The 15,149-nt window shown below is 36.1% G+C and overlaps 1 protein-coding gene across 1 annotated transcript in view; it reads left to right on the plus strand.

The window, feature by feature from the left end:
• Positions 1–8,301: 8,301 nt before the first annotated feature.
• The window catches only part of Cps1 (carbamoyl-phosphate synthase 1), a 110,437-nt gene continuing 103,589 nt past the window's right edge, over positions 8,302–15,149 (plus strand). The window contains exon 1 of the mRNA XM_041631850.1: positions 8,302–8,549. Within this exon, the coding sequence (XP_041487784.1) occupies positions 8,424–8,549 (126 nt within the window). The 5' untranslated portion in view covers positions 8,302–8,423. The remainder of the gene's footprint in view (positions 8,550–15,149) is intronic.

A 15,149-nucleotide genomic window follows, 5' to 3' on the forward strand; every position in this document is an offset into this window, starting at 1 on the left:
AATTAGCTACAAATGAAATTTGTACATTAGTCAGTTTAGAACTAAATTTTAAGATATTAAATTGCTCATTTCCATATTTGCATTCTTGTTTCTCAGGTTACTATACCATTTTTACTTTTTTATTAAGACAAATTGTACTTTATCTTTACAGTAAGCAACTGCCTTATGTATCAAAAAGGAAACTAAAATGGAAGGTTTTTTTTTTTTGCAATCTAACGGACAACAAATTCTTTGTGTCGTGTACAGAGAACAACTGAAATGTTCTGATTCCCTTGTGAATAAGAATTCTAGCCCTAGAATTCCAGCTGAAGGCTTGGAGCTTTCATTATGACCCAAGCCTTCTCCCCTAAAGAGCAAAAGAGGAAAACAATGAATTCCCAACAAAAGATTTTATTTAAAGGTTTGTCTATGAATCAGTCTGTCTACAGGATGCACAGTTTTGTATGTGTTCAAGCTTTGGAGCTAAGTTGGATCCATATCTGAGGGAATTCTCATTTCCTATGAGAGTAACCACATACCTGGACCTTTGCATTCCTGTATTATATGCCTGCTTCCTAATAGTCCTTCGTTTATCTTTGATTTAAATGTATATGAACCGTGATAAGAGAAATGATGCTGAGGGAATCAATTACAAATGAATTGGTAGGGCAACAGTAGAAAACCAGACATGGCATGTGACCGTTTGAATTGGAACAATTAATTTTTGCAGAATACCTTCACCATTGTTAGTATAATTCTTATTATTTGAAGGTTTTCTTTTTTCAAGCAATGTTAATGTACCCTCTAGACTAACACAGCACTATTCAGACGTTGATCACGCCGTTCCTCCTACTCTTTGAAACACACTTCATTTTTCTTTTTGTGGGACTTCTAGCACACCGCTCAACTTCAGCCTCTCATTTATTATTATATTATTATATTAAATTTATTTTCCTTTTTTTTGAGGCACACCTGGCCATAAACTTCCTATGGCCTTGAACTACTTTATCTCCCAAGTGTTAGGATTTTACAAGCACATCCCCAAATACCCAGTACAGTTTTAGACACAACATTTTGAAATCTTTACATAGTTTTAAACATTTAAAAAATGATTCCTTTGCTTTTGCAGTTCCTGAAGTTTCTAAGAATACCCTTTATTTCCTAATCCAGGCTCAATTGATGAAAATACACATTTCCTTCTTCCTGAGCTGTGAATGATCTTAATGAAGGCAAGCATAGGTTATGGATGAATGACATCAAACAAACAGAATAAAGCACTTAATTCTCCAATACTCAAAGCCATATCAGGAGTTGCGATTCCAGGAGGACTTTGACTAATTGTTAGCAGTTAGTAGAATTCAAAAACAAGCATGTCGGCTTCTCTTTCTTCTTTTATTGCCATTCCTCTCTATCTTATTATCTCTTTCCCTTAAGAACATTGGTTTTCTAAAAGAAATTAGTCTCTGTATACAACAGCAGCATCAGCAAAACCACATCCACCTCCACCATCACCACCACCATAATGATTCTCAATGCTTTATAATAATACCGTTCCCAGCCTACAAGACTGGAGGGAGAAACAATTATGCGTTGCTTTCCTGACGATCTGCAATAACATTTTAGGATAATGGAATTTAAAGTTTGTGAAAGCATTCATCCAGTTTCCAAGAAGGTGAAACACATCTTCCTAGATTAAATTCCCCTGAAAGTAGGAGGCCGTAGAAGGTGTCAGATTTAATATATCAAATGTCCTGTGGAAGGGAGTGGAATAGAAATTTGCGTAGATGGCCTGTTTAAAAAGTCCCCAACGTCATTCTAAAGTAAATGGTTCTCTGTTGCTTCACTATGTCGGCACCTTCAAGGCCGTTACACAACATACTTCTAAGCTGTGATCATCACACATGTTTAGTTAAAAAGGCTCCAGTAGTGTCCTGGCACATGACCCGAATTACCACCTTTCCTCGTGGTGAAGGTTGTTCTTTAGAGTCTTGCAAAATCATTTGTGTTTGCTCTTGACAAGTTGAGAAAACAAGTTCATGAGAGCAGTTTGTTCTGTTCAGCACATTTTAAGATTGGAGGTTTTTGGCAATAATAATCATTGTGCAAAGAAGGCTGCTGATGAATTCACTTTTTTTACATTTTCATAAAAATATTTTACTAATTAGATTGAGCACCTATCTGATGATTTAGTCATTGCAAGCATGTTGGGCCAAGTTTTAAGAAAATGCTTTGACCAAGATTAACTAGACTGGCATAGTTGTTAGCATCTCTCCCTTGGTATCCAGTATTGGCATGACGTATTCATAAATGATTTTTATTTAAAATAATCATTTCAATTATTTCTATTTAAATTGTGGCAATTATTTGAAACTCAAGTCTACATTGACTCTTTTTAAAACTAAACTAGACTTTACTAATGGTTTATTCAGTACCGAATAACTCAATAATAATGAGATGGCTTAGATGCCAGTTTCTTAAATACATAAAATAAAGGAACCAGAAAAAATATTTTAAAAGTTTCCTCTAGTTATATGAAGCTATCTATATAATTTACCATATTTGTGCTCTAAGAATGTAGGTGAGACACTTAAATGTTGTCAACGTTCTTGAGATCAGTTTTGGTTAAAGCCAGTCCCATTTCCTGATATATGTCATTTGCTCTTCTGGCATATTTCTTAATTAATACTTCCCGAATTGGTTATTTTCTAATTATTTTAGATCTTATTTCCAAATGAATTTGAAAATCAACGACACTAAAACTACTCAGATTCTGTGGCTTTAGATGAGGAATTTCAAACAATGAGCTATAAAATAGAAAAGTACGGAACGTGATTTGCTACTTTGCCTGTGTCTGGCCTGTGTGATCTGAACTGCAATTGTAATTCTCCCATGATTCTCCTCATATCCTCGTTCATTTTAAATTTAAGTGTAATACCAAAGCAAAGTCACAACGGCTTCATTCCCTCGTTGTCTGGCTTTTACTGAAGTTGTATTATCTTCATTTTATGTGATATGTAAATACTTCTATGCTCTGAAGTCTGATCTTTGCACCTCCACTCATGAGCATGCTTTCTGTCCGTGCCCAGCCCATTCTCTCCAGCTCACTCTATGCTCTTATGCCTGCTTTCCCCAAGTACAAGCAGCTTGGAGGGAAGGATGGGCATTGGTTGAGAGCAGAGTTCTGGCACTGACTTTGTCACACTTCAGTGTGGTGTGAGACAAACTACTTACACACTCACTATTAGCTATAAAACAGAAACAGCACTTGATAATTCCAGGAATTGCTTCTAAGCTTCACAGATAAGGTATGGAGGTGCCTAACAATGAGAATAAATAGCAAATTCCTCAACATTATTCATGACTGGAACTGTTAAAATAAGTTTATTTAAATCTGTATTCATACATACATATACCCATGTCTTTACATAAATATATGCGGTATGCTAAAACATTGTAGCCATTAACTCTGGTGTTTTACCTTCTTCCGTAAGATCTTTTAATTTAATATTGAATAATTTCCTTTTTCAGCATTCAGGAAGAGTGAGTTTGATTAGTAACCCCATATGTCATGATTTTAAATTTTTATAGCCACTGTCCTAGTAGTAATTTTTACATTTTATTCAATATTTATCTTTCCAATAAGCTTTCAGTTTCTTTTCTTAAATTCTACTGTAGATTCAGTTTTCTAAATATGCACGTATAGTTAACTCTGACTAACTTGGGCCTCTTGCTGCGCAGTGTTAGCACTACCTAAGCCTTCTTTCCAGAAATCAGCCCTCTACAGCTTATCTTTGCAGACATTTTTCTTCATCTTCTGGGCTGACTTCCATCTGACCCCACTGGATTTCACTTCACTGTGCTTACGTTTGACTGTGTCTTCATTTTTCCAAGGTCCCTTGAATTTTGAATCAGCTTTGTAAGGAACTGTCTACTCTCTTTTCTTTTCGCTTGTCCTTGATATACTTGGCTAACTCGTTTGCAGCAGCCAACTTCTATGCATTCTCTGCAAATGGTACAGGAACCCAGTGTCAGCCTAGAATATATCTGCTACTCTTGCGTTAAGGCAGATTTCATCTGATATTTTTATTTCTGTTAACAACAAAGCCATTTAATGCAACTAAGAGTACAACAAAGTTTACTGTTGTGAAATAAAATTGCATGTTGCATATGCTGGGAATTTGTTCTCTTTAAGGTGTTTTCAAACACTTGGGAGCCTACAAATGATTGCTTTCTTTTATTATCATAGGCTATAAATCACATGTACCTTGGGGTATTATTGCGTGAAACCAATTTTACAAGGTCTCTTCTCCTGGTTCATTTTTCAACTTCTTTTATATCACTTCACATTTATGTTTTTAAATGTTAGATTGATAAACACATTCATCATAATTGGTTCCTTACTTTCCAGCCCTCAAAGTGTCAATGGGATCTTGATGGACATGTTTCACTTGATTGAGTTTCCAAAGACATTGGGTGTTATAAAAAAGAAAAAATAAACAAAAAAATTAAAAACCGTTCCTCAAAGCACTTAATATCTGCCCATTGTCATTTTCAGCAACTGACATGTTAGTAAGCTACAAAAACAAGTTGAAATCTTCCCGTTTAAACTTGAAGGGACATTTTATCAGTGTGCCCTTGCTTTTGAGCAAAGACAGTACGTGCCTTTTATGTGGGTATAGCCTTCATTCTTTCCTTCCAGACCATAGCCTTCCTTGCCCACACCCTTACTGGGACAGCACTGCCCTTGTCTTCCTTGGCTGATAAAACCAGAGGCTTCACTTGACCCCTCTTCCTTGTATGTTTCATTTTCACACTCCCCCACTTAAGTACACTAGTGGGGTGTTTTTCAGGGAATTTTTGCATTTCCTTTACTTTGAATTTTTTGCCTTCGAGTCATGCCTTGCTTCTAACTTAATTTTTTTTTTCTAAAGAGACTTTTGTAAAACTAGAACTCTTTTTTTTTTCCTGATTCCTAGTCATCTTTTTTTCCTCCTGAGTTTATTGACATAACATTTTGTTTGCTACTGCTTAAATAATCATCACAGATCAGCCAGGAACTCAGTACATATAAATTCCTTTATTCATTCATTCATTTATTCATCCAGTTCCACAACACTTCTATTGCCCAATTGCTATGACTTTGTTAAATTTTATTTTTATTTTTCTTATTTATTTATTTATTTATTTTTTACAGAAACTCTCTTTCTTAGAATTGTTTCTGCTTCATTACCTGGCAAGTCCTGCTTCCAGAATTGGCATTTGGTTGTTTCTGTACACTTGAAGAGGAATTGCTAATACCATTATTTATTGCAAACTGTTGGCCTTTATTTTCTACACTGAGTTGCTCACTTTTCCAATTGGTAGGAGGCCTCTTCCTTTGCCAGATGAAGAAAAGACACTATCAGAGTTCTACAGTGGCAGTCACTATTGCTTCGTGTGTCCTCATTTCGAAATGATTACTATGAAGGGATTAATGGGAACAAAGATGATGTGACCAGAAGTGGTTAGTTTCAGGAGAAACCTAAATGTTAAGTGAAGTCAAGTGCTGTTTTACTGCATGGAAGGAAAGACAAATAGAGAAGGGAACAGCTAGGTGTAGTGATGGTGTGCACTGAAAGAGGCACTTAAGGCGGAACTGGTGGGTAAATGGACAGAGTCCTTTCGGGAAGAGACGGTAATATTGACCAAAATGACAATATTTATATACAATACAAAAGCAATAGGAAAAAATAAAAGTGGAACCATTGTAGCCTTTTCAAGTTAAGACTTATAAAAGATTTTATAACTATAGTAAACATGTTTTTGATTTGATTTTACTTCCCAAAATACTATGGAAGTTCATTGAAGTCTTTATAGTTTACATAGACATAGATGTTAGAAGAAAATATGCAAAACTGTTGATTTAGGTTATATTTGGGTTGAAACATTCATTTTTTCAAATGTATTTAAATATAAGAATAAAAATAAATTAATCAGAGGAGTCAATATGATATTATTACAATAACAGATACCTCAGTTGCAAATTTCTAAAATTAAGTACTTTGGAAGACTGAAGGCTTCTATTTTTAAAGAGATGATAAGTAATTTTATTATTCAATGATTATATACAGACATATGTATATTGTACACATACACTCCTTTTATTTGTGTGTGTGTGTGCTCCTCCTGTGTGCTACAGCATGTGAATAGAGGTTAGTAGAAAACCTTGTATTTTGGTCCTCACCTTCAACCTAGCTTGAGAGAGGCTTTCTTGCTGCTTTTCACTATGTATGCCAAGCTTCTTGATCCATGAACTTCCTGGGATTTTTGTGGCTCTGCCTCCTATCTCACCATTGGACAATTGGGATTGTAGATGCAAGCTACCTTGTCTGGCTTTCAATGGGTTCTGGGGATCTGAACTTAAGTATTCATGTGTGCACAGCAAATACTTTACCCATTTAATCATCATTCTAGCCGAGAGAGAGAGAGAGAGAGAGAGAGAGAGAGAGAGAGAGAAAGAGAGAGAGAGAGAACACTTCCCCTTTAAATTTATGGGAAGAAATAAAAAAAAAACTTTAAAAGCACTAAATTAGAAGGTGTTATAATATTTCTTACTCTTTCAAGTGTGAGAAGTGCTTTGACTTTATTTTTCTATATGGGATTACATGAAAGAAAATACCAGTGCTGTAAACAGTGGCAGCTAAGGTGAGCGCATGGATAAAAGATGGCAAGTCCTTGTAAAAATAATTTTGCTTTTCCATACAGATGACTTATGTAAACGTAGAGGACCCACAATGATTCTACTTATAAAGGATAAATTTTCTAAGACAATTCCCATCATCTGTGTTTATGGTTTATGATGTACACTGGTCATCCACTCAGCTGAACGTTGGGAGCTTATGTGGGAAAAGGATTATAAGAATGTGGTAAAAAAAAAGATAAAGAAATTAAAGTATGAAAAAAATCTTTCATGAAAGTGTACTATTTGTTTTAACTTTTCGTAGCTTCACTTTCGTGATTCTCTACCCATCACCACCTAAGCCCCTCCCCTTTGGCCTGCCCAAATGTAAGTTCCCTCCCTCATGCCATGATGTTTGGCAGTTTGGTTGTAAGTTTTGGTCTATCTGAGCACTCATTTCAGAGTCACTCACCATGTTATCCATTATTGGGCTTTCCAATCTAGAGGTTGGTTACAGAGTCACAGTGCATGAATTTTCCACCTTGAGTTTAGAATATTTAACCAATTTTTCCAAATCGTTTGATGTATTATACATTAATGCATCAAGACAAAGGATTTAGTTTAAGCTCTATTTTGATCCTTCCCTTCCTTCCTTTCTTTCTTTCTTTCTTTCTTTCATTCTTGACTTTACATTTCTCATTCCAGCATTGCAACTATGTCAGTAAAATTGCCATATCTTTTTGTCATCACTTTCATTGTGGAAATAATAATGAACAAATATCCAGTGCCTTCATTTCTTTGTCTTCAGGTCTATCTGAGAATAATGCTGTTGGGCTTTCTGCTCTTTATAGATCCCCTTGGCTTAAGTGACGTACCCTGCTAGCTAATGTGACCCTTTTGACTATCTGTTCTTACCTTTGGCTAAAGGTTTGAGTAGCTTTATTTAGGTCGAAACATGAATACCCATTTTGGATTATTTTAGGCAACATTTTAATTTCTAAATAATTAAGATTAATGTTATATTACATTATTTCCCAGTGTTCTATTTACATTTTACAAGCTTGAGAGGTTTCGAGGTATATAGTAGATTACTTTGGTTCAGTTGTGTTCTGATAATTATTGTTTATAGTTTTAAAATCGGGACGGCGGAAAAATGTCACAATAAGAATCTAATATACTACTTCATCAGTGCCCCTCTTCCCAAATAATTCAAATGGCTTTCTTGTGTATTTGTGGGGAAAAGGAAATTTTGATATTCTCTTTACTGTATGTGGTTTTCATAATCTTTTCCCAAGCAAAGTATGTTCAGAGTTGGGTTTCTTTGAGATCCAAACACCTTCTGAGGCAAATCCTATGCCATTTGCAACACAGAAAAGTGCTTGATCTTTTGCTGCCCTTTGGGTAGGGGCACCCCTAAGTCTGTTTACCACGCTCTGGGGTCACCTTATTCAGCTGCATAAGCAACTCCTCTGATGGCTGGCTGCCTTGCTACAACACTAGCATTATTTTCAGGGGAGAGGTTGCATTTGTTGTGTTGCAATTTGTGTGACACGTCCATTAGAACATCTCTGGACATCAGCATGTGGGGAGGGGCTGAGAGGAGGAGGAGCCGGGGATAGGACATTTAATGGCAGAAGGAATGGAAAGTCAAAGATCACCGGTCAGCCTCCAGCCTCAACTGCATGGTCTCCACACGCCTTTCTTTCACTCTAATTTAAAACAAATTGGATAACAAACATCTCAGGAAATATTTGTGATTTAATTTTAGTCACAAAATTTCTTCAAAATGACGAGGATTTTGGCAGCTTGCAAAGTGGTGAGGACCCTGAAGAGAGGCTCTGCTTTCGCCAGTGTGACTGCAAAGCGACAATGGGACTTCTCCAGACCTGGCATCAGGCTCCTTTCTGTGAAGGTAAAAGCCCTGTTTCTTGTTTCTGATACCACTGCCCCGGGCACAGACAAGCAGGGGTGCTGACAGAGCAAACACAGCTTCGAATACAGCTCCAAAGTGTTGTTTATTAGTAATTGCTTTAACATAGAATCTATTTAGCATTATTTTTATCTAAATGAAATTGGAGTGATCTTTACCAAATATAGAATGACTCCAGTTCTTATGAGCATATAAAACATAAGTGTGCTATATAAAAAACACTTAATAAATTAGTTTAATTTCTGCTTTGATTTTATTGTGAATCAAAAGATATGGTCACTTCTATGCACATAAGCTTCACCTCCACACACAGTATGCAAAGCCTTTGTTATATAATGGACCATTGGAAAGGTCTGAAATATAAAATTTTAAACATGTAGAAAGAAAATATCTATGAATCTTTCATTTTGGAAGTCACTCCACAGAGAGAAATATAGCATTTCCATGTTCTTTTGACTTTCTTATCAGAGGAAATATTTATGATCTTCATTTCTGCAGAATCAGATTTTTGAGACAAGCAGCAGCTGACAGCCAGTCTGCGCAGGTATATCTACAGCTGGGGGGGTTGGGGCAAGTCCAGAGTAGGACAGTAAATAGCTTCCCTCCTCTTGTCCACCTCTGGTTATGAAATCCCTACAGGAACTTCAACCCTTTCCTATCACACTGTGAAGATATTTCTTACTGGAGAAGTCTGAATTACACCGTGGAAGCTTAGCCAATGAAGAGGTTTTTTTTGTTTTGTTTTGTTTTTTTTTTTTTTTTTTTTTTTTACAGAATACAAGGTTTAACAGATCACAGTAGCTTCAATATCATGCCTTTTTAGTGTGAAGAGCTGTAAAAAGAAATAGAAAAAATTCCTCTTGAACTGTTGTGTTAAAATAGGTCAGAGTATCACAGGGCATTCTGCTTGTACTTTGGATGCACGGTAGGCTGATGTAAAAACTGTCCTGGTGCTCCTTACATTTTCCTGCTTACGTTGCTTGGGTCAGGATCCCAGAGGCTTTGGGTTCTGGTATCTGCTGGGACAAGCAATTTCCATTGGTTCTTATAGTTTCCAGAGATAGGAGTTGGGAAGACATAGAAAGATAAGAAGAGAGGGGTGGGAGAGAAGGAGGGATGGAGGAAGAGGGAGAGAGGGAAGAGAGACTGAGAAAGAGACCTATATTCTTATCAATGGTATGTTAGTTTGAGTCGGCTACCCTGAGAAGACTCTAACAAAGCCTAAGAAACTACGATTTTTGATTCATTTTGATTATAAAATTGAAGCTATGAAGGAGAATGGATATTCTAAACCTCCAGCAAAGACACAGTACCTAGATAAGGACTGAGAGTGATGATTGAGTTTCATTAAGTCTTTTCAATGCCTTAAAGACAGTCACATGCCACAATGAAGAGAAGAGACTCTAATGACAACACTACCACCTACAGCTGTCACAAAGTGCTTTGTGATATCAGGTCACTTGGAACATATTTTCTTCTCACAGATGTAGGTAGGTAAGGATGAGCGTGTTCTGTTAGACACGAGACATAGAGCAATGGAGTGGCCAGGTAAAATGCTAGGAGCAACAGTGATTGTAAAAGTCAGTTCCCCAGACTCAGCAACCACTCTATACAGCAATAACCACACCACAACATGAGCTAATTATGTGGACAGACCCCTGGGAAAGCAGTTCCAGCTCACGGTGGTAGATCTGTTTCAAGGGTCTTCCATAGTTCACAGCTAAGAATGACAAATTTGCAAGAGGAATAAGCCATCATTTCAAGGTGTACAAGCCATTACTCACATGTAGTCATTACTAGCCAGAATTTTGGAGGAATGCCAGGCATGAAATATGGAAGTCTTTAAGCTTCACACTAGTGAATTAAAATCCCAACAAGTTCAAGGGGGACCTGCGTTATTCACTTACTTTGAAATAGTCCTCGCTATATATTTTACCTTCTCTTTAAAAACTCAGTTGTCTAAGAAATACATAACCAATTTATTCTTTTGAGATGGGTACAATGTTGTAAAGATAGTTAAAATCATTAGAATATATTTCCATAATCGTCAGTGAAGGACACGGGAGCAGTTTCAAAAGGTTAGTGACAGGACAGCTAGTTCCAGATAGTAAATGGATTGTGAAAGACATGCACATCAGAAAGCATTGCCCTATAAGCCGGGTGGCTTTTCCATTGTCAGTGGAGGTCATTTTCTTTCTCCCTGTGCTGAAAAAGGGAGGGAGTTATAGCGGTGACACACTTGTGTTTTTCTGTGACCCTTCATTGCGTATTTGTATGTGGTTAATATTTACAGAGTGTGTGTTGCCACTGGCCCCAACTGCATCTCCCTCATAGGGAAGGAGAGACTTCAAGGTGTTCCTTGTTTTTAAAAAAAGTTGGTATCAAGGGTATAAATGATCAACAACCATAACATATGAAAGTTTTAGAGACTATAATCTTTTTTCTATTAGCATTGAAAATGCCCAGTGTGCATTATTATATTCAGCCAGTTGTAACAGTATTGAGGAAGATACTGAGGCTGGGAAATAAAATAAAATATGGATTCTAGCCTCGGTTATACATTTCTTATTACTTTGACCTTGGTAATTCACTTGTTCTCTAGACTTAGATTTTATCATAGGAAGTGAGAAATGGAATGAGTGATCACCATACAATACTGAAGCCTGTAAGACACTTTAAAATGTAAGATGGATACTTAAAAATTATGTTCCATCCACGTTAGTAGAAGGATTTAGTACAGGTTTCAGATTGTGTCCTCATGTCATCAAATTATTTCAATGACATGATACTAATAAGAACCCTTACACATTTATTACCATGATTTTTCTTTTGCTTAAATATTAAACTAATCTCTAAGAAGATATTTCTAATAACAAATATGATTTGAGGACCAAAAATTGACCATTTTATTATTAATAATGCAATATTAAAAGGCAAAATGTATAAAAATGTCCAGTTTTGTCCACCACTTTATTCAGCCCTCCATTATTGGACAGATCAGCAATTATATTGAATATACAATATAGAAGAATATATAGAATACAGAGTAATATATAGCATACAAAAATAAAGAGGAATAGGCAAAAATCAGGTAGTAATGAATGTATAATCTCTGTCAATAAATGTAAAGGTTTAATTCTCAAAGATGCCAAGACTGAATTGTTTTCATTGTACTTATAAATTGATTTGGAAATCAAAGATATTCAATTGAATAGGCCAAGTTCCTTGTGAATAGGAAAAATGTCTAATAAGAACCACGTCCAACATAAATCTACCCACATTTAGAAACAGAACCTGTGTTCATCAAAGTCAGGCATCTAATATCTGAGTACCCTCTCCAGCAATCTGGATGTGACAGAGTCCTTTGAAGGATTTCATTTTGTAAGACTATATTCTGATTCCAACAGAGAAGTCCCCATTTAGCTCTATCAGGAGGAGTCTTTGTCATTTGAGTAGTAACTGATTACTACAAAAATTCCTACAACTAGAATCATTTAGTTATTATGTAGTTTTCGGAAGAATCATCCATAGAAAATAAAATTTATTAGTATATTGGAGACTTTTTTTGTACAATATTTGGGGAGAGGGGTAAGCTTATCATACATATTCAAGGTTTGCTATTTTATGAGGCAATCATCATTTAAGGCAAAATTTTCAATAAAAATTATGTTTAAGTCCCAAGTAGGCATTGTCCTATGAGTTCAGAGGAGAGGTAACTTTATTGTTTATGATGCACATGTTTTCTGTAGTCGGGAGGTGGCCTCTCTTTTACTTTCCTGTCTCTGTTATCTCCATTTTGTCCCCTTGAAGCACACATTCTTTTGCTTACCATTGACAGTGCTTTGACCAATTGAGCATCTTTGCATATAAGCATTGGGAAAGTTACAGGAGAGGTTAGTGAGTAAGATTCCAGGGGCAGGATTTCGGGGAGCAGGGACTCTTTGTTAGGGTCCCAGAGTGCTTCCCCTACTGCTGAACCCTAGGAACTTCATTGGCCTACTATAGTTCTGGTCTGGATCAGGAGCTGTGAATTCTGATTAAGAAGAATCGAAAGGTCTAGCCTGGTCTGGATCTACGTGTTTCCTTAGCTTCTCTTCAACTCCTCCTTTGCTCTGCTTGAGAAGGCTTCTTAATGGTTTATAGGTGAGATGAGGCGTTTTACCTGCTGTGGAAATGGAATCATTTCTATGCCCTCAAGCCTCTATTAAACCTTCTTTGTATTTCTGACCTGTTGAGATTGCGAGCTTCAGTCCTACTGCCAGGGTCCCCTTGGAGGTGACACAAAGTTGGAGTTCTCTTTCTCACTTTAGGAGGAGACTGAGCCATGGTGGTGTCCCTAGTATTTCCCAATGTCTTTACAATGATGGGGCCTCAGAAAAGGCTTCATGGGTCAGGGTCGAACTTGCTGTGACTTTATAGGCTGGAAATCTCTAGCCTGCACTTGCTTTTCTTCATGTGTACAGACAAGCTCAAAACATGATCATATTTTTGAGGCCACTCTCTTTTCTTTATTCTTTTCAGCTTATTAAATGCCATTTGGGAAGCTCTTAAATTTCTTAACGAAGTGTTGGGTGGTGAAATTGCCATTAATGAATCAATAGTGTTAATGTATAGCTACAGAATTTTACTATGTTTTATCTAAGTTATAAAATTAAAAATGAGGCCATATTAATTTATAAGTATAAAGTAAAAATTAGCTGAAACTATTTTAGATACTCCCAAATTTATAACCATTTGTCCGATAGCATATACTTACTTAAAGATTGTTAAAAATGTAACTTATGAAGAATTGTAATGGGATCTTTATTAATACTATGCTTTATTTATGTGAAATATAATTAAAACAAAAATTATTTATGAATCTGGCTCTTTTATTCCTCAATGCCCAGAACATGGGGCTGTTCAAAATTAACCTTGTGATTTTATCTTCTGCATTAGCTGATGTTTAACTAAAACCAGAGGACTTTGACGCTGTAAGACTTAACTATTTGCTACAGTTACAATGTTCAGACATCCTGAAATGTTAAGCATTCATAAATGCAAAGAACATCAAATATTTTAAAGATAGCAAATTGTGCTATAATTATGGATTTAAATAATTATATTATGACAGCATAGCTCCACAAATGAAAAGATAAGATTTCACTTACCCCAAAGAAAACTTCATGATCTTTAGTTTTTACTGTAATATTTACATAATACTTCTCATAAAAATATGGCTTTCCAAGGTTTAGTTCAGATATATGTTTTAGGAGGCTGGGTACTGAAGTGAACTAATAGCTATGAAACATCAGGTTAGCCACAAATAAAATATATTATATAGCTCGAGGCTATGGTGAAAATGGAAATAAACACAGAGGGCCTCTACTTTCTCTGATATGCAAATTGCCTACTTAGATAAATGACTTAACTGCAATACAGTCAGATACCCAGAGCAAATCATTTTTATTTCTCCTCCTGGCTTAAGGCGATTATTATTTCTATAATGCTTTCCATCCAAATCTTTTGTGCGCTGCATTGCTCAGGTAGTTTAAAGCTCTACACACAAAGCATTTTCTTTGCAAATATGAATACCTAGAGGCAGAAGCTTCATCACTCCTCCCATTTCACAGATGTGTAAGTACTCAAATTAGCAAGACTGTTCTTGTTCACAATCTGAGTTTATCAGAAAATGTGGTTAGAACTTTAAGAGACCCCGATCATCAAATAGATAGATTTTTTTATTGTTTCTTCTTTTTAGATTAAAGTATAATTGCACAATTTTCTCCTTCCCTTTCCTCCCCACCAATAGATTTTTTTTTTTTTTTTTTACCTGCTTGCTTTTTATCCTGGGGCTGTAGCCATTGAAGTCGTCACTAGAATCTGCTGAATCAGTTTCATTGCTGGGATTTTATTATTTATGCCACAGTACCCAACTATCTGAATTTTAACCCAATGTCATATAAGGTTGCGTTTTCCTTCCGTTTATTTTGTTGGACTTTCAGATTAGGTTTAGATCAAGGAGTCAATAAGGATTTCTGTTCTATATGGGTGTCAGAAATTATACAAATAAGGTGTTTCAGGAAAGTGCTCTTTAGAGCTGATATTTCCCTTCCCCTTCAATAAAACCATTCTGTGTGGCTGTAACAGTATGCGCTGCTTTTCCGTTTGCAAACTGTTCCAGTTTTTACTTCCTCCAGTGTGCTTCCAAATGCAAAAGTACAAGGCCATTTTCAAATACAGGAAAAGACTCATTCTACCTGTTTCCTGTGTCTTTAAATAAGAGACTTAAAACATCAACAACACTACAAGGAATGCAAAGACGCAGCCAGCAGTAATAAACATGGGGTTGATTTGAAACCTTATAGGCTAATTATAAATTCTGTTTCCGTTTTGAATATACTTCCTCGGACTAACCTCAGGGATACTTGGAACAGCGTTCAGAAGCGAAACTTAGCTGTGTGGCTCCTGTTATTAACTGTCACATTGCTCTGGTTACAGAAAAGCCTTTGAATTATCGACTCTTTTAAATGTGATCTCAAACTGAGAACTTTAAAGACTTCTGGCCATTTATTTCTAGCCTTATAAAGCTAATCAGTCACT

Source organism: Microtus oregoni, unplaced genomic scaffold, assembly GCF_018167655.1.
Source record: "Microtus oregoni isolate MIOR12 unplaced genomic scaffold, Mior012 000038F_ref0000394, whole genome shotgun sequence".
NCBI lineage: Eukaryota > Metazoa > Chordata > Mammalia > Rodentia > Cricetidae > Microtus > Microtus oregoni.